The sequence below is a fragment of the Vipera ursinii genome, assembly GCF_947247035.1.
Source record: "Vipera ursinii genome assembly, chromosome: 1".
Taxonomy (NCBI): Eukaryota; Metazoa; Chordata; class Lepidosauria; order Squamata; family Viperidae; genus Vipera; species Vipera ursinii.
This window is the reverse complement of record NC_139512.1, coordinates 8380342-8404348: the sequence shown is the minus strand read 5'-3', so window position 1 is coordinate 8404348 and position 24007 is coordinate 8380342. Positions and strand designations below refer to the sequence as shown.

Genomic DNA, 24007 nt, shown 5'->3' with positions numbered 1-24007 from the left:
TGCCCAGGCCCCCATAGGCCCCCTTGATGCAAACGAGGTACAGCTGGCCACGCCCACCCAGTAGGCCACGCCCACCCTGGCCACACCCACCCGGCCCCCTGAGGGCAACCGCAATGCTGATGCGGCCCTCAAAGCTTGTAAGCCGCCCTGAGTCTTCGGAGAAGGGCGGGATATAAATGGAATTAAAATAAATAAAATAAAATAAATGAAATTGAGTTTGACACCTCTGCTATAGAGGGAAAAACCAGCCAAAAAAAAAAAGAGAGAGATGACGACTTCAGAACGGGACAGATCTGTCTTGGGGCTGCAGAGAAAAAAAAAAGTCTGGAATAAATCACCCCTATGATCCTTTGAGAGAGAAAAATCCAGTAGCAACTCATAATGTTGGCCCCTGCTGCATTCTAAGCCAGACATTGGAGAAATTGTAGCTTTTCAACCTTATTAGGGTCCTAGCACTCCATGGTCTAAAGTAGGCATGCATTGATTTGTGCTTAGAGTCTAAGCCGCCCTGAGTCTTCCGAGAAGGGCGGGATATAAATGGGATTAAAATAAATAAATAAATAAATCGAATGCAAATCTTCACACTTCTTTCTTCGCAGGTTTATGATCAGATGCCCGAGCCACGTTATGTGGTGTCCATGGGGAGGTAAGTTCTCACGCAGTATTTTATTATCCTCAGGACTGGCTCCCATCCCTTTTTCGTTTTCTCATTTTTTGTGTGTTTGTTTGTTTGTTCTCAGCACTGCAGCTGCATTTATACAACACAACTGCCCAGGTCATCGTTCTCCATAGGTGTCTCGACTTAGCCTTATTTCCTTACAGTGCAGAATTTCTGGTCATTTGGGAATAACAAGATTACAAGTCTTCCCAGCCATTGCAAAGGAGACTGTTTGGGGGCTTTTGTGTGTGTGGGGGGGAGCGGGTTAGAGTTAGAGGCCAAAAATAGCAGGTGAGGGGGGTATGTGCTACTGCAGAGAGATTTGGAGGGTTGACTGAAAAGGACACTTTTGAGTGTCTAGAATTTAGATCACATCAATTTTCTTAGAATTTATCCCACATCTGAGAAGGTTGGCTTATTCCAAATCCGTGTGTTTGTGTACATTAGTTTAAATCAGTTACTTGGAGCTAAAACTAGACCCTTCAATCTTGGTTCAGTTACATGCGTTGTGCGAACCGTGTTTCACTGTTCATTGCATCTTTGCACTTTTCTTTTTTATAATTTTTTTTAATTGATTTTTCCAACACGACCCCGTCCTCTTCACGACCTGTTTTCCTTGTTACCTTCTGGGCGGAGGGGGCTCTGTGGTATCTGAAGCAGAACCCCCGGATTCAGTCATGGTTTCATTCCACTCTCAAGTTTCTTCTTTCCGCTATGTATTCAAAATGGACAGTGATTAATATTTATACTTATATCCAAGTAATTTTTAGTATATTTAGTATATTTATCAACTTCCCTCCACCCTGTGCGTTCCCATCAACTTCCCTGCGCCCTGTGCGTTCCCACAGAGAGGGCCTCCTCAGGGTGCCACCGATCAGAGAATGTCGATTGGTGGCCCCCAGGGGGAGGTCCTTCTCTGTGGGCGCCCCGGATTTATGGAATCGATTGCCGGTTGAGCTCCGGATGGCGCCCGACCTCCGCTCCTTCCGACGCGATCTAAAGACATTCTTATTCGAACAAGCCGGCCTGGCCTGATAGGGGGTGGGTTGGGTTTTTTATTGCTCTTAATATTTGTATTTATCGTTTTTACTTGGGCATTATGTTTAATTCCTTTTAACTTTTGTATTTTTTGTATTTTATACATCTGCCCTGTTCACCGCCCTGAGTCCTTCGGGAGAAGGGCGGTATATAAATAAAATTAATAATAATAATAATGTATCCAAGTATATCCAAGAATTTCATTAAAAATGAAAATAAAAATGAAATTCTGTTGCCTGCTCTCAAAAGAATGTGTGTGTGTGTGTGTAGATGTGTATATGTATGATATGGAGATATAACACACACACACACACACACACACACACATACACACTTTTGAGAGCAGGCAACAGAATTTAATTTTTAATGTGGGCCAGTATGCTCATAGTAAAAAATAACAATAAATCTCATCTCATCTCATCTTATCTTTGCAATAGTGGTGAATATCTTTAGCTCAGATGTAGGATGAGGGTGAAGGTTCATTCTCCGAGCTTCTGGGTTGGTCTCCGAACCAGGCTAGGTAACATCTTTCAGTGTTGGTGTTCTTCTGTTTATAAGGGTTTCCGATGTGGGTGTGTCGAGTGAGGGTCTTGAGATGGGTCAAAAGAGCACTGGCACAAACATCCCCTAAACGCGGCTGAAGATGTTACCTAGCCTGGCCACAAAACATTCGGACGCCAACCCACGTGCTCGGAAACCGAGCCCCCACCCTTATCTTATCGTGGACTGTCGTCCAGAAGGAAACAGGCTTCCACGATTGCAAAGGGTTGCTTTTCCAATGATCCCAACACTGTTCCTCTTGTTTTCTTCAGCTGTGCCAATGGTGGAGGTTACTATCACTATTCGTATTCCGTGGTGCGGGGCTGTGACCGGATTGTGCCCGTGGACATCTATGTGCCAGGTAAAGGAAAGGCATCAAGAGCTCTTTTCCTAGTTTGTCTTCCCCAAACTGAACAAGGGATGGTCATTTGTGTGTCCAGATAAAACTCTTAGAATCCAGACAGTGGTGGGATTCAAATAACTGAACAACTGGTTCTCTTATTAGATGCATGGCCTGGGCCTCCGAGGCCTAGAACGGACTTCCGGAAGTGGCATCCATGCACTTCCGGTGGGCTGTTCTAGGCCTGGACGGCCTCCTCCCAGCCTCCGAGGCCTACAACGGACTTCCAGAAGTGGCATCCATACACTTCCGGCGGGCTGTTCTAGGCCTGGACAGCCTCCTCCCAGCCTCCGAGGCCTAGAACTCTGCATTCAGCCAGTTCTCTGAACTCAGCAGAATTTAACTACCACTTCTGCGGAACCGGTAGAATTCTACCACTGAATCCAGACCTCACTTCAATACTTGACAAGGAATTCCAGAAAGCATGTTGGAAGCAATAATACAGGTGGCCCTCGACTTGCAGCCACAATGGAGCCCAAAACCTCTGTTGTTAAGTGAGACATTGGTTAAGTGGGGTTTGTCCCATTTGACGACCTTTCTTGCCCCAGTTGTTAAGTGAATCGCTGCGGTTGGTAAGTGAATAACCTGGTTGTTGAGTGAATCTGGCTTCCCCCATTGACTTTGTTGGTCAGAAGGTTGCAAAAGGGGATCGCGTGACCCCTGCGACACAGCAACAGTCACAAGCATGAACCAGTCGCCAAGCGCCGGAATTTTGATCGCAGGGTTGTGGGGACGTTGCAAAGGTTGTAGCTCTGAAAAATGGTCATAGGTCACCTATTTCAGTGCCGTTGTAACTTTGAAGAGTCAGTAAATGAACTATTGTAAGATGAGGACTACCTGTATAGAGTATGTGACTCTTCTGCTTAGTATATATCAGGGTTTCTCAGCCGTGGCAACTTTAAGATGTCTGGGCTTCAGTTCCCAGAATTCCCCAGCCAGCATTGCTGGCTGGGGAATTCTGGGAGTTGAAGTCCAGACATCTTAAAGTTGCTAAGGCTGAGAACTACTGTTATAGGAAGCAAGTAAGTTGTCAGGAACCTTTGTTACAACCATTTTTTAAAAATGCAGACTGATAGGGGGTCTTTAACGCCCCACTTTTCCCTTGCCCAAGGAGTTTAGAAAATGTTAACCTTTGCTCTCCTGCCCCAAGATTCAGACAACCAGGAGGAGGAAGCAAAGAGCTGGGATTGGCTGTGTGCTGTGATTATGTACAAGTCACAGGGAATACAATTTACAACCGGTCAAAGTTACAATAGCGCTGAAAAAAGCGACCTTTGATCCGTCCTCACACAACCATTGCAGCATCCAAGCAACCAAAATTTAACGGGCTGAGAAACCGGCCTCTATTTTACCATTTGTGACCTTCCCAACCCGCTTTGACAAGCAAAGTCAGCGGGGGGGGGGGGGGGGAGAAGCCAGCTTCGCTTAATGACTGCACGATTCGCTTGACAGTGATCTGTTTAACAACCATGGTAAAAAACAAGATTGTAAAACCAGGTGCTGCCCACTTAACCACTGTCTTGCTCATTAGCAACGGAAGTTTTGGTCTCAATTTTGGTCATAAGTCGAGGACTACTGATATTGCAGACCTACAGGTAGCCCTTGACTTAACACCACTCAGATCAGAATTTCCCTTGTTAAGAAATATGCCCGATTTTATAGCCCTTTTTTTTGCCCTGGTCGTTAAGCGAGTCACTGCAGTTGATAAGTGAAACATACTGTTAGGCAAATCTGGCCTCCCCCACTGATGTCGTTTGCTGGAAGCCAGTTGGGAAGGTCGCAAATAACGATCATGTGAATAAATACCCCATAAATACATGGCCAGTTGTGCCAAGCACCCAAATTTTGATCGGGGAGATGCTATGATAGTCGTAAATGCCAGGACTAGTTGCACGTCCCTTTTTTCCAGGGCTGTTGTAGCTTTGGTCGCTAAACAAATGGTTGTGATGAGGGATTCTTGGTGCTCCCTGAGTTTGGTTGTTTCCTTGCAGACCTTTCATGACCCAAATTGGGCAACATCATCAGTGCTAGAAGGGAGCAGGGTTTGCTCTGAGCACTCCTTGCTAGCACTGATCATGTTGCCTACTTTGGTCATGAAATGTCTGCAAGAAAACGACCAAGCTCAGTGAGCACCAAGGACCCCTCATTTCAACACTGAACTACAAATAATTATATTCTTCTGTATTGGGAATGGTTGTAAGTCGAGAGCTACCTATATCAGTGGTGGCGAACCTATGGCACCCGTGCCAAAGTGTGCACTCGGGGCCCTCTCTGTGGGCACGCGCACCTCACTCTTTGGCTAAGTTTTCGCAGGAAAAAGCCATTTCTCAAGCCCCTTCCTAGCCAAAGCAAGCTTCCGGAGCGAGCACGCTGTTTTCAGCTTTGAATCATATCAAATCTGACACCAGAAACAGACTAATAGATGACCTGAGTGCTGCACGTGTTGCTCTCAAACTTACAAAGTATGAGCCAAGGTTAGACAAATTATCAGCATGCATACAGCAGCAAAAAAAATCACATTAATTGTTCAAAAGCATGCCAAAGGCAAACTTTTACCTTTCATTAAAAAAGTTGTTTGTATCATTAAAAGCTTTGTTATGGTGTTTGTCTTTTAAGACAAAAGATGTTAATGTATGAGGTTTTTTTTTCTAAACTAAAACCTCAGTATTCAGATTAAATTGCCGTGTTGGCACTTTGTGATAAATAAGTGGGTTTTGGGTTGCAGTTTGAGCACTTGGTCTCTAAAAGGTTCACCATCACTGACCGATATAGTTGCCAACTCTAGAGCAGGGCTTTTCAGACTTTTCACCCATTGTACCACTTTTAGAATATGGCAACATCCAAGTACCACCAGTCGCCTAGCAAGGTGTCAAAAACTTGACAAAAAAAAGTGATGAAGTACATGTAGTCCTCGACTTACAACAGTTCGCTTAGTGACTGTTCGAAGCTACAATGGCACTGAAAAAAGTGCCCCCCAAGCCACAGCCGAGCAAGACACCTGCCTGCCTGCCCGGTGGCGCTCTTCCTCCTGTCCAAGGTTTTCATTGTTGTGAGCATTTCTGTTGAGGATTGGCAGCGGGGGGGTGGGGGATGGGAGGGTGTTTGGTTTTTATTTTCCCCCCTCTGCTGGGTGGTTGCAGCAGGTTTTGGTCACTTCGCATGATCCTGGGACGCTGTGACCGTCATAAAAATGAATCAGTTGCCAAGCATCTGAATGTAAATCACAAGACCCTGGAGATGCTGCAACATTCCAGCTGATCGGCGCTTCTTCTGGGCTCAGAAGCGCCAGGATCAGTGCTGAGCTCCAGCTGGAGCCTGGTGCGGATCCTGGCGCTTCCGCTGATCACTGACAGCCCTGCAGCTCCAGCCGTCTCTCGCTCAGGCTTGTGCAGTGCTGCCACCGGTTCAGCTCATTCCCCTCCCCCGCTACCACTTTTCTAGGATAGTCGCGTACCACCTGCCAGGTGTCAATGTACCACAAGTGGTACCCGTACCACTGGTTGAAAAACCCTGCTCAAGAGGCTTTTCTACGTCTCTGAGCAATTTACAGTATGATGGAGAGCTGGATAAAGGGAGACCCCTTTCCTGTGGCCTGGGGATTTTAAGATCTTTCCCCCCCTCCCTCCACCTTTCTGAGATCCTCTAAAGTTTTGCCTCTTGCAGGCTGCCCTCCTACTGCTGAGGCCCTCCTGTACGGGATCCTGCAGCTCCAGAGGAAGATTAAACGAGCCAAAGCTCTCCAGATCTGGTATAGGAAGTAACGGGTTTTTTTTGCAAGCTGCCATGATAAAAAATGGCCGCCCTAACTGTAGCTGTAGCGCACATGTTAAAACTGCTGTGTATAAACTTTGTCAATAAACTTATAATGATTGTATGTGGAGAAACGAGTTTGGTGCTTTGAGTGGTCTCCCCTTTCCATTTCTTTCCTTGGGAAATATTGAGCACAGTATGGAAGTGGGTGGGAGGAGGAGGAAGAGGAGTATACGCTTTAAAAAACCGATGATGCACAAGTAGCACTTGTGACTTTCTGGGCTCAATTGCTAGGAGGGGTTTTTTTTTTTCAAATGCTAAACCTAAGACAGTTGGAAAGCTAAATGCAAACTGAATCTTAATCTGACTAGGTTCATTTCTCATGCCAAATCATGATTTATTTTTTGGGAGCAATTTACAAGGGACTAGCTTGCAGTAGATATAATCCAAAAGAATAAAACATGATTAGAAAGCCAGTTTGGTCTAGTGCAGGGGTAGGCAACCTCGGCTCTTTTATGACTCATGGACTTCAACTCCCAGAATTCCTGAGTCAGCATAGCTGACTCAGGAATTCTGGGAGTTGAAGTCCATGAGTCATAAAAGAGCCGAGGTTGCCTACCCCTGGTCTAGTGGTTAAGGCACCAGGCGAAAAAGCCAGGGACGGTAGCCATGAAAGCCAGTTGGAAAAACTTGGGCCAATCATCAGGGGACTTTGAGTTCTAATCCCACTTTAGGCATGAGAGCTGGCTGGGTGACTTTGGGCCAATCAGCAAGAGATCTGGAGTTCTAGTCCCGCCTTAGCCATGAAAGCCACCTGGGAGACTTTGAGCCAGTCATTCTCTCAGCCCAACCCACCTCACAGGGTAGTTGTTGAGGAACTAGGAGAAGCCAGATAAATTTGATATATTCGCTGCCTGGAGTTATTTGTAAAAATAATAAAGGCAGAATAGAAATGACGGACTGACTGATGAATGAATGAATGAAATGATTACTAACCCACCAGGCTGGGTTCACATGTAAGACAGTTTTCCTCAAGTCAAGGTTGAGTCCTGGGAACACATGGACATACTCAGACTACATTTTAGTTAACATAACACACAGTAGCAGGGGTTACCTATTGCCTTCTTCGGAGATGGATTTTTATTTACTTCCCAGCCTACCCTGCCCTTCTGGGATTTCCTAGTGGTCTCCCTTTTACAAACTTAAGAAAGCCTAGCCTTTGTTGAAAAGATCAGCTTGGTTCAGCCACTTTTCTCTATAATACTAATTCCAAAGCAAGAAGCCAAGCTTTGTATTATTGTACAGGTGCTCCTCGACTTACAACTGGTCACTTAGCAACCATTCAAAGTTACAATGAACCTCCCCAAAGGTGGGTACAATATGGTTCCAAGGGTTCTCCCATCCCACGGTCACGTGACTTCGTTTCGGGCGCTCAGCTAGTGAGATGCGTTTTATGGCCATTCGCAGCATCCTGCAACGTTTTTGTTGAACGCTGCCGTTTCGCTTCCCTTTTTCGACAAAAGCGCCCCGCAGCAAGCAACGGGCTGACTTAACGACGGCTGCAAAAAATAAAGATCATAAAAGTCGCATGGGTGAACCCACTGTGCGACCGTCGTGACTTACAGGCACAATGGGCAAGCTTCATTATTACCGTTGTAAGCTGAGGACTGCCTGTAATGTGATTTCTTTTTCCGAGAACTCATGATTGAAGACAGCATCTGCTTTTCCCCCAAATGATTAGGGTCATAAAACTAGGATTGGCGAATATACACTTCCCAGGATAATGCTTCAGGATCCAATCTGGGTCAATCATCAGGACCAGAGGTTTTGTCTTCCAAGCTTTCGGACTACTGCTGGAGCCCATCCTGTGGGAACATCTCTCTAGCAGTGTGTGTGCTGTTAAGCATCAACACCCTAATCAACATCTAAAAAGCCACATCCAAGAGGCATCATATAAATACCACACAGAGAACAGCCTAAAGCAGTGGTGGCGAACCTTTTAGAGTGCCCAAACTGCAACCCAAAACCCACTTATGTATCATCGGGTGCTGGGTGGGCGTGGCCCATTGGGTGGGTGTGGCCCATTGAGTGGGCGTGGCTCCAGTGTAATAGCAGACTGGGTGGGACTAAAAAGTTCAATCAATTCCAACTTTGCGAGTTCTTTTTTTTTTCCCCACAAGAAGTTAAAATTGATTGAACTTTTTTTTTTTTGCACACGGCGGTGGAGGCCTAAAGCGAAAAGGTTTTATAAAACCCAGCTGAAGGCCTAGGGCTGGCGCGATGGCATGCGTGCCCACAGAGAGGGTTCTGCGTGCCACCTGTGGCCACACGTGCCATAGGTTCGCCACTACGGGCCTAAAGTCTACTTTAATGAAGTCTAGTGTAATGAAGTCTCGTGTAATGACATCTAGTTTAATGACATCTCGTTTAATGAAAACAACAGTTTAATGAAAGGAAGTCTAGTTTAATGAAGAGAAGGACTAGGGGGGACATGACGGCAGCCTTCCAATATCTCAGGGGCTGCCCCAAAGAAGAGGGAGTCAAGCTATTCTCCAAAGCACCTGAAGGCAGGACAAGAAGCAATGAATGGAAATTCTAATCAAGGAGAAAAGCAACCTCGAACGAAGGAGAAATTTTCTGACAGTGGGAACAATTAATCAGTGGAACAACTTGCCTCCGGAAGTTGTAAATGCTCTAACACTGGAAATTTTTAAGAAGCGATTAGACAACCAGTTGTCTGAAATGGTATAGGGTTTCCTGCCTGAGCAGGGGGTTGGAACAGAAGACCTCCAAGGTCCCTTCCAAATTCAATTCAATTCAATTCTATTCCTATTCCTATTCTCACACTCTGCTAGAGAGAAGTTCCCTGAAGATAGGCTCCGGTACGAGTTCGCAAGCTTGGAAGATAAAATGTTGGGTCCCACTGACTGACCCAGATTGGATCCTGCAAATCAAGGATTGCCTATCATCCACCTGGTTTGTCTCATTCCCAGCCAGTTTCCATTATATTCAGAATCGCAAGGACTAAAATCTTTCTGGTTTTTCAGGAAAGGTTTGATTCTATGACACGCGTACAGATGGTTAGGCTCACCCCATCTCATCTCTAGATGAGGCACTTGTGAAAGCTCAGATGTTCAGATGTTGATTGCAGACCTATTTGGAGGGACAAGGCTGAGAGAGAAAGACACAAAGTGTCAAGGTAATAATTTAAAGGCTAACCAGCTGGTGTAATATAATGTGGATGATGCAATAGGAATGACTAAGCAAATGTGTGTATCCCTTTAAGAGTCCGAGTAAAAGGGAACTTTTTTGCTGGAGTCTTTCTGGTCTGTTTGATTGCTGTAATTGCTGTGTATTGGAGTTTGCTGTTTCACCACATGTATTTTATTTCCAGTGTATATTTGTCGATATAGTGTAATATAAACCACCATTTAATTACAAACCGCTGTTTACTGTATTTACTCCTGGGTTACCTCAGCGCAATAAGACTGTGCATGCTCTGACACAAAAGTTTTGAAAATGCTGGTTAAAATAAATTCTTAGCAAGGGAAAACTCTTATCTAAAGTGGTTCTTTCACACATTATTAGTTTTCACCTCTCCCATCTGGCACGAGAGAACAACATTTCCTGTGACTGGTGGCGTCTCTTGCCAACACAGCGATCTCTTGTTTGATCCTGAGAGATCTTTCTCCCTGGGAGATCTATTTGAGGATGGCAGGCACAATCATCTTGGGGAAGGCGTAGTATCTACAATCAGCTGGAGGAATCAGGTCCATAACGGTAGTGTGGATGTTCTTAGACTCAAAGCCAGCCTCAACCAAGTGGGTAACTTGTGTTTCCTAAGGAAAAAATATCAAAGGGAGATTTACTCTGTGTTCACGCAACACGCTAAGCCACAGTTTAAATAAACCATAACTGGCTGGGTCTGCATGACCTGTCAAGGCAAGGAGAGTCTACTTTTTCTCAAGCTAGTAGCATTCTCACAAGCGCAGTCCAAAAGAGAAGGGAGAAGGCCCCAGAAGTGGACAGAACGTCTCATGTTTCTCCTTCAAGCAAGCCACCGCACATTCGGCAGGTTTTCTTGCAAGCCACATGGCAGCACAGGGTAATTGTGCATTGTGGTAGTGAAGGTGCTGGACTAGGGATGGGTTGTCCATTCAGTGAAGTCTCCTGCACTGCAGCCTTTCCCGGCGCTCACCTGAAACATCCTTTCAATGTCCGAATACTTGCTCTTCAACAGGTCCCCCCAGGAAGTCAGGTTGCAGTAGGTGAAGACCCCACCTGGCTTCAGGAGGCGATGGGCGTGAGCCTACGGGGAGAAAAGGAGGAGTGGCATTTTGGGGGGGACAGCGTTAGGCGTGAAGAATAAGGACCACACATTAAACTCCAGTGAAGTAGATTTATTGTTCATGCTTGTACGCAAGAATCTGGTCAACTAACGGTCAGCGCTAAATTGGTGCTAGATCAGAGTCAACGGAATTCAAGAGGGGTTGGATTTAGACCGCTTGTGGGAATGTAATAACTCCAGGCTGATTCCTCTCTTGATTGCACCCCCAGGCTCTACCTGTCCTTTTCCTATAGATAGGGAATGCCCCAGAATCTGTTGCTTGGTGTGGTGGAATGTAGTCTGGATTCCCAGAGGGAGGGACTGCATTCCGGAGGAGCAAGAGACAGTTCAGATAGTTTATGTGGGAGAAAGAGGGTGAAGACGACACCTCCCTAACGGTTCCCCAGCATAAATTGGTGCTAGATAAGAGTCAATGGTACTATCCTTGGGATTGAAACTAAACATTAAGTTGAAACTTAACATTAAGAAAACCAAGATCATGGCATCCAGCCCTCTCAATTCCTGGCAAATAGATGGAGAAGAAATAGAGGTAGTGACAGATTGTATTTTCCTGGGCTCCAAGATCACCCCAGATGGGGACTTTAGCCAAGAAATTAAGACGCTTGCTCCTGGGGAGGAAAGCCGTGGCAAATCTAGACAGCACACTAAAAAGCAGAGATCACCCTGCCAACAAAAGTGTGAATAGTCAAGGCTATGGTCTTCCCAGTTGCAGTGTATGGCTGTGAAAGTTGGACCATAAGAAAGGCTAAGCATCAAAGAATTGAAGCCTTTGAACTATGGTGCTGGAGAAGACTCCTGCGAGTCCCTCCGACTGCAAGGCGATCAAACCGGTCAGTCCTAGAGGAGATCAACCCTGACTGCTCTTTAGAAGGCCAGATCCTGAAGTTGAAACTCAAATCCTTTGGCCACCTAATGAGAAGGAAGGACTCACTGGAGAAGAGCCTAATGCTGGGAAAGATCGAGGGCAAGAGAAGAAGGGGACGACAGAGAATGAGGTGGCTGGATGGAGTCACTGAAGCAGGAGGCGTGAGCTTAAATGGACTCCAGAAGATGGTAGAGGACAGGAAAGCCTGGAGGAACGTTGTCCATAGGGTCACGATGGGTCGGACACGACTTCGCAACTAACAACAACAAAGAGTCAATGGAATTCAAGGTGTTTGCTTTTGTTTGGCAAAATTTCTGTGCATAGACAGGAACCATAAAGGAAGCTGCTGAAAAGAATCTCAACATGTCTTTCTTGGTTTGGGGAGCTGCCTGACCCTTGGAAAGTGGGGTTCTGCTCCCGAACCAGATTGGCCTTTCAATCATATTCTCAGGATTGCCATTTTGACTTTGTTGACCCCATCTTTTTTTTTTTTGACCCAAAGGTCAAAAAAGTCAAGATTGCAACTACAATCATGTAATCATGACACACGTAAAAAAAAGGGTAAGGCACCAATGACACAGCCGCCGTTGCCATTGTGACTTATTTGATTGCACCTTTTTTCCTAGCCAAGCGTTCAAAGGCATCAAAAAAAGTCAAAATGGTGCCACAACTCTGCAATTACAGTGCACATTAAAAACTACGGTTGATCACATGTTTGTGATTGCCAGCTTGACTTTGCTCAGTGCAGGTAAAAAAAAGAACAGCTTTTATCCCACAGTTGTGGCCGCCATCCTGGCTTCTGTCATGCAGGTACCCCTGGCCACATCTGGAGATACAGAGCAGTTTGAAGGAGAAGTTGGGATATGGGTGACCCCAGAGGGCAAAATACAGGTACGGCAAGGAGGTACAATCAATGGCAAACTGACTGCCCTGAATGAGGAGGGGGCTGAAAAAAAAATTACATCGTGGCAAGCAGGAGAGAATCAGCCGGGTCTCCTATGGAGCTGATGGACTGCAGTGCCCATGGCACTTTGACTTTGGCCAGCCTAAGTGGGATTTATGGGAGGGCACAGTGCCAAGCGTCATGCCTCCGGATCAGTTGATCATACCCAGCCTTCCTCAATCTTTTGGAAGACCAGTGGGAGAACCCTTGAAATGATTTACAAATTTCAGGAAAATCCCCCAAATAAAACTCACAAAACACACAAGTTTCCCTGTGTGACTCACTTCTAACCTACGCCATCCTTTTTTTTTTTCCCCACCCAACCCCAGCCAAGTCGTGACACGTCAACAGGCCCACTGCTGCCCGCCTCATTATCGCAAACTCTGAAAATCCGTTTTATTTCCGAATGCAGTACTACAGGCTTACTTTGGCTGCCTGCCGGCTGCCGGCAATTTGACAATTCAGTCCTGACCGGCTCAAGGTTGACTCAGTCTTCCATCCTTCCAGGGTCGGTAAAATGAGGATCCAGATTGTTTGGGTGTGTGTTTGTGTGAATATGCTGACTCTGTAAACCGCTTCGAGAGGGCTGTAAAAAGCCCTGTGAAGCGGTAATAAGTCTTAAGTGCGATTGCTGTTGCAATAACAATAACAACCTCTTGCGAACCCATACAGAAAGGCTGTTCTAGCTCCTTTCTTGGCCCAAAAGAGACCCATATTCCTCGTCTTCCTCAAAGCAGGAGCAGGGACACTCCCAGTCAGCCTCGGCAAATGAGAGCCAGGACCGAGCAAGGACAGCCTTCAGGTAGGCCCGAGCGACAAGGTGCAGCTGGCTGAACTCAAGTGGTCAGGCGCACCGCATTCCTTCCTTTGGACAAAGGTTAGGCCACGTCCTCCAGGAGAGGCAAACAGGTTTGACCATTTGCTCCTTGGTACACAACTGCTGTCATAAACCTGAAACAGGCCCTGTTGCTGTTTCCTTAACTAGGAGTGGGGGGGGGGAAACCTCCCAAGCTGAAAAACAGATAAAAACTCAATCCAGGTGAGCTCACCTTTGGATCTTTGCTGCTCTCTAAGCTTAGTGGTTTTCTTGCAAATGTTTCATTAGCAAGCTAGGTGACCCCAGGTATCCCGGAAAAATAGCACTGCTTAACAGATGGGATCCAGAGCGTGTCCACTCTAGCTGGCCCAACTTTCTAAATTGTTCTTTTTCTACCTTGAATGGAGCTTTCAACCCTTAAAAGCAGCTTTCCCCATCAGACCTCACCCCAGGTATGTTGCACGGCGACAATCCCCAGCGTTCTCAGTCAGATGAACAGGGGTAAATTTTCAGTGGTGCCGATCTCACCTTGATGAAGTCAAACTGATGGGTGTGCCAGGTATCTTCTGACAAGGGGTACGTATCGTAGAGAATTCCTGCATGTGAGAAACAGATCTTTGGATCTCAAGAAAGAAATGCATTATGGTATCATGATCGTTTTTCACCGTCTGGGAATGGGGTGCTCCCCAAATGAACTTCTGGAGGTTTTCCTCCAACCCATGAGCCCCAGCCACCGTGGCCAAAACTCAGGAACATGGGAGGAGCCTTCTTTGTCTTCAGTCCAGTTTGCCTGTGTCAATGCGCTGTCATAGACTGCCTTCAGATGTTGTTGATGCTTCATCACTGGAGGCTTTCAAGAGACTGGACTGCCATCTGTCAGAAATGGTGTAGGGCGGGGATAGGCAAACTTGGCTCTTTTATGACTCGTGGTCTTCAACTCCCAGAATTCCTGAGCCGGCATGGCTCAGCATGGAAACCTCTCCCTTTCTCCTCAGCATGGCTGGCTGAGGAATTCTGGGAATTGAAGCCCACGAGTCATTAAAGAGCCAAGGTTGCCTACCCCTGGTGTAGGGACTCCTGCTTGGGCAGGGGGTTGGACTAGATGACCCACACAAGGTCCCTTCCAACTCTGCTATTCCATTCCATTCCATTCCATTCCATTCCATTCCATTCTATTCTATTCTATTCTATTCTATTCTATTCTATTCTATTCTATTCTATTCTATTCTATTCTATTCTATTCTTTTCTATTCTATTCTATTCTATTCTATCCTATCTTTTATCAGCTAGATGAGGCCTTTTCAACCAATAGTATGGGTACCACCTGTGGTACATTGGCACCTGGCAGGTGGTACACGGCCATCCTAGAAAAGTGGTAACGGGGGAGGGGAATGAGCTGAACCGGTGGTAGCACCGCACAAGCCTGAGCGAGAGATGACTGGAACTGCAGGGCTGTCAGGGCTCAGTGGAAGCGCCAGTCTCCAGCTGGAGCTCGGCGCTGATCCTGTCGCTTCTGCTGACCCCGGAAGAAGCGCTGATCAGCTGGAATGTTGCAGCATCTCCAGGGTCTTGTGATTTACATTCAGATGCTTGGCAACTGATTCATATTTATGACGGTCACAGTGTCCCAGGGTCATGTGAAGTGACCAAAACCTGCTGCCACCACCCAGCAGACGGGAGGAATAAAAACCAAATACCCCCCACCCCACCCCCGCTGCCAATCCTCAACAGAAATGTTCACAACAATGAAAACCTCGGACAGGAAGAAGAGTGCCGCTGGGTGGGCAGGCAGGTGTCTTGCTCGGCTGTGGCTTGAGGGGCACTTTTTTCAGTGCCATTGTAACTTTGAACAGTCACTAAGCAAACTGTTGTAAGTCGAGGACTACCTGTACTTCATCACTTTTTTCCTTTTTTGGAGGGTGGGGGTCATCAAGTTTTTGACCCCTTGCTTAGGCGAAGTGGTACTCTGATGTTGCCATATCCTAAAAGTGGCACAATGGGTGAAAAGGTTGAAAAGCCCTGGGTTAGATCAAGAGCTCAAAAGCACTTGTAATCCATGGGTGGGCAACTTTGGCAACTTTATGACCTGTGGACTTCAACTCCCAGAGTTCCTGGCTCAGGAATTCTGGGAGTTGAAGTCCACAGGTCATAAAGTTGCCACGTTTGCCCACCCCTGCTGTAAACCCAGGGATTCTGGGAGTTGAAGTCCACAGGTCGTAAAATCGCTAAAGTTGGGAAACAATTACCCAGAGTAATGGAGGCAACCCTGTTGCTTACCGTTAAAATGTTCATCCGGCAAGGTTGGTGCGACGTCTTCCCACAACCCTTTCAATGGGACAACCTGGGGGTGGGGGTGGGGGGAGAGTCAAGGAGGAGATGGAGTGCAATCAATGGAGAGGCAAGCTGTGATGCCGGAAAAACATGCTCGTATTGTAAGGGCAACAGTGTCTTCGTAAAAATAAAAATAAAAATATTTGCAATGCAAGTAAATGAGGGGAAAAAAAGAAAACACAAAATATAGCCTTCAGATCATGGCTCTCAGCAATCCAGACTCAGACCTGAGTCCTCCCTGGCAGAAACACCATTCCTTCAGGGCTTGAAGTCGCCCACTGTTAGCCCTGTGAGGTAGACCAGCCAAGAATCACCACCAGGAGTTCTAACTTTTTATTTATTGTAAGGTTGCATTAAAAGAATTTGGCAAGACTGAAAGTATTTTTATTTATTAGATTTTTATCCTATTACTTTCTAAGCAACTCGAGGCAGCGAACAGCATACCTAGTACTCCTTCCTCCAATTTCCTCACAACAACCCTGTGAGGTGGGTTGAGCTGAGAGAGAGAAAGATTGACCCAAAGTCACTCAACCATCCTTCATGCCTAAGGCAGGACTTGAACTCACAGTCTCCTGCTGATTGACCCAGTTATCCAGCTGTCTTTCATGCCTAAAGCGGGACTAGAACTCACAATCTCCTGCTGATTGACCCAGTTATCCAGCTGTCTTTCATGCCTAAGGCGGGACTAGAACTCACAATCTCCTGCTGATTGACCCAGTTATCCAGCTGTCTTTCATGCCTAAGGCGGGACTAGAACTCACAATCTCCTGCTGATTGACCCAGTTATCCAGCTGTCTTTCATGCCTAAGGCGGGACTAGAACTCACAGTCTCCTGGTTTCTAGGCTGACACTTTAACAAACTGTCTCTCCCCTCCTTTACTTTTACTCTCTGGAAAACTAAGGAGAATCCCTTCTAAAATGCTTCCCATGCCCTCCCCTCCGCCTGTTCACACTGCCCAGCTTGGGACCACCAACGTATGGACATGGTTACCTCACTTCCCTTCCCCATTCACTGCTCTTGGGCCCCTGCTTGGGTCCCATCATGCATTCGGATAGAACCCTGGAAATAACCTGCATGATGTCATCTACATGATTTGCACGATGACATCATAGCAGGTGGGCGGTGCTTCCTTTCCTGCTGGTCATTCGTGCCCTCTCTCTCGCCAGGCCCCTCTGCCCCAACCTTGTGAGGCTGTGTTTTCGCCCATTCCTGCAGCCTCTGGAAGACTCCTTCGTTGCATTCAATGATCCAATGCTCCTTGATGTCAAACTCTTCGATTTTGCTGGCAGCGATGGCCAGGCCAAAGCCGACCTCCAGCACCCGGCCTCCTGAAAGGAAGATATGATTGAATGATTGATTGATTGATTGAATGACTGATTGAATTTATATGCTGCCCATCTCGCTATCTAAAGAGGCCCTGAGCGGTTTACATCTGGTTAGCTAGACCACAGAGATGATCTTGGAGAAACTACGTCCCCGAAAATTTACAAATACGTGATTTCTCTCAAGAAAAGGTTAGAAAGAAACTCAAGATGGTCCAGCCTTGACTCTCTTGGGCATAAAAGAAAGAAAACAAGAAAATTCAGTCTCTTTCAGAATTGGATTACTGGAGCCCCTGTTCATAAAGCAGAATTTCTATCTTTCTTGAATCTGTTTCTTATCCTAAAAAAACCCAAAAACGTAAGAAAGGTCAGATCAGGTTAATTCTTGGAAAGGAACCAGAGAACTGCAGCCTAGTCTGGCAGAAAGAGACAAATGAAGTAACTTATCCGAGTTCAGCTTGGAGGAGACTTTACAAAGCTTAGTTAGCAGCACCTTGCCAGCCATGCTGGGTTATTTAAAAACAAAAGCAGGGCTTAATGTGCAAGGGCTGTGTGAAAAACGGTCATCAGTCACTTGCCGTTGTAACTTAGAACAGTCATTAAATGAGAAGTTGTAAGCCTGTAGTCCTAAAAATCTGGCATCCAAGACTGACGACCATTTTTCACACAACCCTTGCAGCGTCCCTAGAGTCACATGATCAAAATTCAGATGCTTGGCAACTGACTCATATTTATGATGGTTGCTGGGTCCCGGGGTGTGTGTCATGTGATCCCCTTTTGCGGCCTTCTGGCAAGCAAAGTCCATGGGGAAATCCAGATTCACTTCACAACTGTGGTGTTAGCAGCTGCAGTGATTTACGTCACAACTGTGGCAAGGAAGGTCATAAAATGTGGCGAAACCCACTGAACAACTTTCTACCTTAGCAACAGAAATGTTGGCCTCAGTTGTGCTCATAAGTCGAGGACCACCTGTACTGGGTGTCAGGCTCAGCTCCTGGTGACTTGGTGGATACAACTGTGTAGTTCTCTTGGTGCAAAAGTGGTTTGCGCATCCAGCCACTTCTGGACTTCCCACTCCGTGTGCAAGCCAGATTTAGCCCTGTTTTTGTTTTGAAATAACCCAGCATGGCTGGCGAGGTGCTGCTAACTAAGCTTTGTAAAGTATCTTCCAAGCTGAACGCAAAGTCAGATACGTTACTGTCATGGCCCTGTTCACGTCCACCTACATCAGGGGTGGGGAATAATAGCCTTTTTATGATTTGGGGATCGAACTGCTGGCAGATGGCAGTCAGCGGAAGTAGCCTGCAGTACTGCACTCTTAACCACTGTGCCACCACTTACGACCATGGTCATAAGTCAGTTTTTTCAGTGGCGTTGTAACTTTAAATGATCACTAAATGAATGGATGTTAAGTTGAGAATTACCTGTAGATGACTTAGATGAGGGAACAGAAGGGGAACTCATCAAATTTGCAGATGACGCTAAATGGATCTTGACAGACTTGAACAATAGGCCCTATCCAACAAAATGGTATTTAATGTGGAGAAAAGCAAGATTTTACGCCTGGGCAGGAAAAAAAACCAAAGGTTTAAGTACAGATTTGGTGAAACCTGGCTCAAAAACAGTAACTGTGAGAGGGACCTTGGAGTCCTAGTGGACGATCATTTAAACATGAGCCAGTGGTGTGCGGCAGCAGTCAAAAAAGCTAATACAATCCTTGGTTGTATACAGAGAGGCATAGAATCAAAATCACATGAAGTATTAGTACCTCTTTATAAAGCCTTAGTAAGGCCACACCTGGAATACTGCATCCCGTTTTGGTCACCACATTACAAAGAAGAATGGACTCTAAAAGTTTCCAACCTGGCAGAAATGGCAAAGATTTTGGCGTATTTGAAGGACCATTCGCAACAGAGATATATTGTGGAGTGGAAAAAATGGATTGATTACATCCAGAATAAATATGGGACTAAAAAGTTTCATTTAGCATTTGAATAAGTATTGATGTGATATTTATATTGCTTGTAGTCATTTTACAAGAGTTAAAGTGCGATAGACTTAATAACTCATTGTTGTTAGCATATGGTAGATTATGATTGTTTTTACTTTTATACCTTGTATTTAGCTCTGGGAAGTCGGGGAGGGGGGAAGGGGAGGGGGGGAGGGTTGGGCTGGGTTGGGAAGGGGATGGGTGGGTTGGGAGGGGTTGTTTTGTTAAAGATAAAATGTATTGAAAAACTTTTCAATAAAAAAAAGATGTCGAGACTTTGGAAAAAGTGCAAAGAAGAGCAACTATGATGATTAAAGGCCCGGAGACTAAAACATATGAAGAACGCTTGCAGTACTGGGCATGGCTAGTGTAGGGAAAAGAAAAACTAGGGGTGACATGATAGCAACATTTCGCTATTTGAGAGATTGCCACAAAGAGGAAGGACAAGAAACAATGGATGGAAACTAATCAAGGAGAGAAGCAACCTGGAATTAAGGGAGGACAATTAACCAGTGGAACGACTTGCAACCCAGGAGGAAAATTTTATTCTAACCGGAAGGTAATCCAATTGCCGATCCTGGTGCAATAAATCCGGTAAAAGGAAACTCTACCTACGTTCTTGCTTTCTGCAGCATAAGCTCCTATTCTGAACCAGGGGCTGAACCCTTTTCTCCATTACTCCATTACAGGTAAGTCCTTGACTTACGACCACAACTGAGCCCAAACGTTATGCTGCTAAGCGAGACCTTTGTTAACCGCGCTTTGCCCCATTTTACGACCTTTCTTGCCGCGGTAGGTGAGGGAATCGAGGCAGTTGTTAAGTTAGTTACACAGTTGTTAAGTGAATCGGGCTTCCCCACCGACTTCGCTGGACACAAAAGGGGATCACATGACCCCGGGACACTGCGACTGTCATAAATATGAGCCAGTTGCCAAGCGTCTGAAATTTTAATCACGTGACCCTGGGGGAATGCTGCAACAGTCCTAAGTGTGAAAACTGGCCATCAGTCACTTTTCTTCAGTGATGTAACTTTGAACGGTCACTAAACAAGCTGCTGTAAGTTGAGGACTACATATACCTCTCTCTATCTCTATCTCTCTCTCTCTCTCTCACACACACACACACACACACACACACACAACACACACACAACACACACACAGACATTTTCTGCAATTCCTATGGAACCGTCTCCTCCTCAGGCTGCTGTGTATGCTTAAGCCCGGTCGCCATTTTGCAGAAAGCCGGTGTCTTAAGAGGTTGGAAGAGACCTTTGCCTCAGCAAGGCAGCAGCCCTTATCTTGAGCCTCAGCCTGCAGCTGTCAGCAAAGGGCGAGACCCCTGAAACACCCACCCATTCCCCAGCCTTTCTGGAGAGACTTTTCACCACAGAGCTATTCTTATCTCGGTTGCAGGGCAGAGAACGGGAAGGCTGCTCAGGCCAGGAACTTGACTCCGATGGGTGTCAGCATCCATGGTTATGGGGGTGGGTGGTGGGGAACTTGTTTGACCAAATAGGGGTGACATAATAACAGTTTTCCAGTACCTGAGGGGCTGCCACAAGGAAGAGGAGGTCAAATTTCATTTCATTTCATTTTATTAAATTTGTATACCGCCCTTCTCCCGAAGGACTCAGGGCGGTGAACAGGGCATATATAAATAGCAAATACAAAAATTAAAAGGGAATTAAACAAGTGCCCAGATAAAAAACAATAACAATATAAGAAACCCATTAAAAAACCCTAACGTCCCCCATCAGGCCAGACCAGCTTGTTCAAAGAAATGGGTCTTCAGACCGCGCCGGAAGGAGCGAAGGTCCGGTGCCATCCGGAGCTCAACCGGCAGTTGGTTCCATAGAGCCGGGGCGCCCACAGAGAAGGCCCTCCTCCTGGGGGCCACCAGTCGACATTCTCTGACCGGAGGCACCCTGAGGAGGCCCTCTCTGTGGGCACGCACAGGGCGGAGGGAAGTTGACGCCGGCAGCAGGTGGTCCCCGAGGTACCCCGGACCCATGCCATGTAAGGACTTGAAGATCATAACCAAAACCTTGAATCTCACCCGGAAGACAACTGGTAACCAATGTAGCTCGCGGAGCAAAGGTGTAACATGGGAGTACCGGGAAACTCCCAAGACAACTCTCGCGGCCGCATTCTGTACCAGTTGGAGCCTCCGAGTGGTCTTCAAGGGAAGCCCCATGTAAAGAGCATTGCAGTAGTCCAGGCGAGAGGTCACGAGCGCATTATTATTCTCCAAAGCACCGGAGGGCAGGACAAGAAGCAACGGATGGAAACTGACCAAAGAGAGAAGCAACCTGGAATTAAGGAGAAAGTTCCTAACAGTGAGGACAATTAACCAGTGGAACAGCTTGCCTCCAGACACCGTGGGCGCTCCATCACTGGAGGTTTTTAAGAAGAGACTGGACTTGTCTGAGATGGTGTAGGTTCTCCTGCTTGAGCGGAGGGCTGGACTAGAAGACCTCCAAGGTCCCTTCCAGCTCTATTCTATTCTAAGAGCAAAAGACCCCAAGAATATCTCTATGTCCCTACCAATCACCCTATTCCCTATCAGGTTAAGGAATGTCATGCAAACTGCAGAAAAGGGGTAGGATGTAGCAAGCCCAGGAAATTAAGCGCCAGGAGCTAAGACAAAGATGAGGTGATCCAGGTAAATCCTCGACTTACAACAGTTCATTTAGTGATTACAAATTACAATGGCACTGGAAAAAAAGTGACATATGGCCGTTTTTCACACTTACGACCGCTGCAGCATCCCCCTGGTTACTTGATCAAAAATTCAGATGCTTAGCAACTGGCATGTATTTATGACGGTTGCAGGGCCCCGGGGTCATGTGATCACGTTTTGCGACCTTCTGGCCTGCAAAGTCAATGGGGAAGCCCGATTCACTTTAACAGCCCTGTGGGTAACTTAACAACTGCAGTGATTCACTTAACAACTGTGGCACGAAAGGTCGTAAAATGGGGCAAATCACTTTGCAAATGTTTCTCTTAGTCACAGAAATTCTGGGCTCCATTCTGGCCATAAGCTGAGGACCATCTGTAATAAATCTGCTTTCAGCAAACACATAGACAGACAAACTGAGCAAGGATGACAATGTGTGTCAAAGTGGAGTGTGTAAAAAAAATAATGGTGTGCTGGCTGCATTTGTTACATATTCAGCAGAAGTTTGTTTATTTATCTATCCAATTTCTACACCACCCATCTCACTTGAGTGACTAGTTGATTAATAATAATAATAATAATAATAATAATAATAATAATAATAATAATAATAATAATAATAATAATAATAATAAAAGTTGGGAAGGACCTTGGAGGTCATCTAGTCCAACCCCCTGCTCAGGCAGGAAACCCCATACCATTTCAGACAAATGGCCGTCCAGTCTCTCTTAAAAACTTCCACTGTTGGAGCATGCACAACTTCTGGAGGCAGGTTGTTCCACTGGTTAATTGTTCTGTCAGGAAGTTTCTCCTTAGTTCTAGGTTGCTTCTCTCCTTTATTAGTTTCCATCCGTTGCTTCTTGTTCTGCCTTCAGGCCCTTTGGAGAATAGCTTGACTGCTTCTTCTTTGGGGCAGCCCCTGAGATATTGGAACACTGCTATCATGTCACCCCTCGTCCTTCTCTTCATTAAACTAGGTAAAGGTAAAGGTTCCCCCGCACATGCGTGCTAGTCGTTTCCAACTCTAGGGGCCGGTGCTCATCTCCGTTTCAAAGCCGAAGAGCCAGCGCTTGTCCGAGGACGTCTCCGTGGTCATGTGGCCGGCATGACTAGACGCCAAAGGCGCACGGAACGCTGTTACCTTCCCACCGTAGTGGTCCCTATTTTTCTACTTGCATTTTTACGTGCTTTCGAACTGCTAGGTTGGCAGAAGCTGGGACGAGTAACAGGCGCTCACTGCTACGCGGCACTCAGGATTCGACCCGCCAAACTGCCGACCTTCTGATCGACAAGCTCAGCGTCCTAACCCACTGAGCCACCGTGTCCCTATCTTCATTAAACTAGACATACCCAATTCCAGCAATATATACAGACCTAGACCCAACCGCGGACATTTTTGTCAATGATGGGGAAAAGATCACCGTGCTTTCCAAAATTCCACGTTAATACTTTTTTAAAACTACAACATTAGAACTTTATTAGCCAGGCAAAGGTGCTGATACCTAATTCCTTCTGTGGCTACCTAACAACTGCGGCAAGGAAGGTCATAAAACGGCTGGAAACTCACTTGGCAAATGTTTTGCTTAGCCACAGAAATTTTGCTCTCAGTTGTTTTGGTCGTGAGCCGAGGCCTACCTGTATGGAGGCTGCAGAAGACCTTCCGGGGGTTGAGCTTACCTTGTGAAGCAGCCACGCTGGCCAAGGCATGCATGTAGGGGCTTTCCCAGCGCTCCATTACCGGCTTTCCCATGATTTCCAAGTGAGTGTCTGCTGGATTGTAGCCCGCAGCGGCTGCCTCCCAAGAAGCCTTACAGGTTTCCCCTTCCAAAAAGATGGGACAAGCCATGCCGGAAGGTCTAAGCCAGGGCTGGAAGGGGAGAGAAGGGTGGGAAGAGGCTGGAGCTGCTGGGCTTCTGTTTAGCTTGAAATAGCTCAGGGGGTGGAGCGGGAGAGGGGGGAGCTGAGAGAGCAAAGGGGAGTTAACAGGGGAAGGAGGGGAGTTTGCAATTCCCACTTGGAAGTGGGGCAGGAGAAGGGGACATCTTCTGGGGAAACAGAACAATTGCAGATCGTCAATAGCTTGAGTGGCTATTGCTATTGGCTGGGATAAAGCAGAAAAACAGAAGAACAAGAGTTGGAAGGGACCTTGGAGGTCTTCTAGTCCAACCCCCTGTTCAAGCAGGAGACCCTATTATACCATTTCAGACAAATGAAATCGGCTGCATTCACAGAGGGGTAGAATCAAGGTCACGTGAGGTGTTAATATAACTTTACAATGCCTTGGGAAGGCCACACTTGGAATACGGCATCCAGTTTTGGTCACC

The 24007-nt window shown here is 46.4% G+C and overlaps 2 protein-coding genes across 5 annotated transcripts in view; one reads left to right on the top strand and one right to left on the bottom strand.

Moving 5' to 3' along the window:
- Positions 1 to 6548, top strand: part of NDUFS7 (NADH:ubiquinone oxidoreductase core subunit S7) — a 25796-nt gene extending 19248 nt beyond the window's left edge. Inside the window, exons 6-8 of the mRNA XM_083364887.1 lie at positions 600 to 646; positions 2509 to 2597; positions 6300 to 6548. Coding sequence (XP_083221013.1) covers positions 600 to 646; positions 2509 to 2597; positions 6300 to 6397 — 234 coding nt within the window. The 3' untranslated portion in view covers positions 6398 to 6548. The remainder of the gene's footprint in view (positions 1 to 599; positions 647 to 2508; positions 2598 to 6299) is intronic.
- Positions 667 to 24007, bottom strand: GAMT (guanidinoacetate N-methyltransferase). 4 transcript variants are annotated; one of them, XM_083364789.1, is made up of 7 exons: positions 23361 to 23995; positions 16874 to 17019; positions 15637 to 15700; positions 13888 to 13955; positions 10585 to 10695; positions 9478 to 10225; positions 667 to 1370 (listed from the first exon to the last, which is right to left on the bottom strand). In XM_083364789.1, exons 1-6 carry the CDS (start codon positions 23527 to 23529, stop codon positions 10088 to 10090), a joined length of 696 nt encoding a protein of 231 aa, XP_083220915.1. In that variant the 5' UTR covers positions 23530 to 23995; the 3' UTR covers positions 667 to 1370; positions 9478 to 10087. The 4 variants fall into 4 exon arrangements, with proteins under 4 accessions (XP_083220915.1, XP_083220914.1, XP_083220916.1 ...); XM_083364788.1 differs by lacking the exon at positions 667 to 1370 and adding an exon at positions 7410 to 7435; XM_083364791.1 differs by lacking the exon at positions 667 to 1370 and adding an exon at positions 12969 to 13140 and having other exon boundaries at positions 10203 to 10225; positions 23361 to 24007.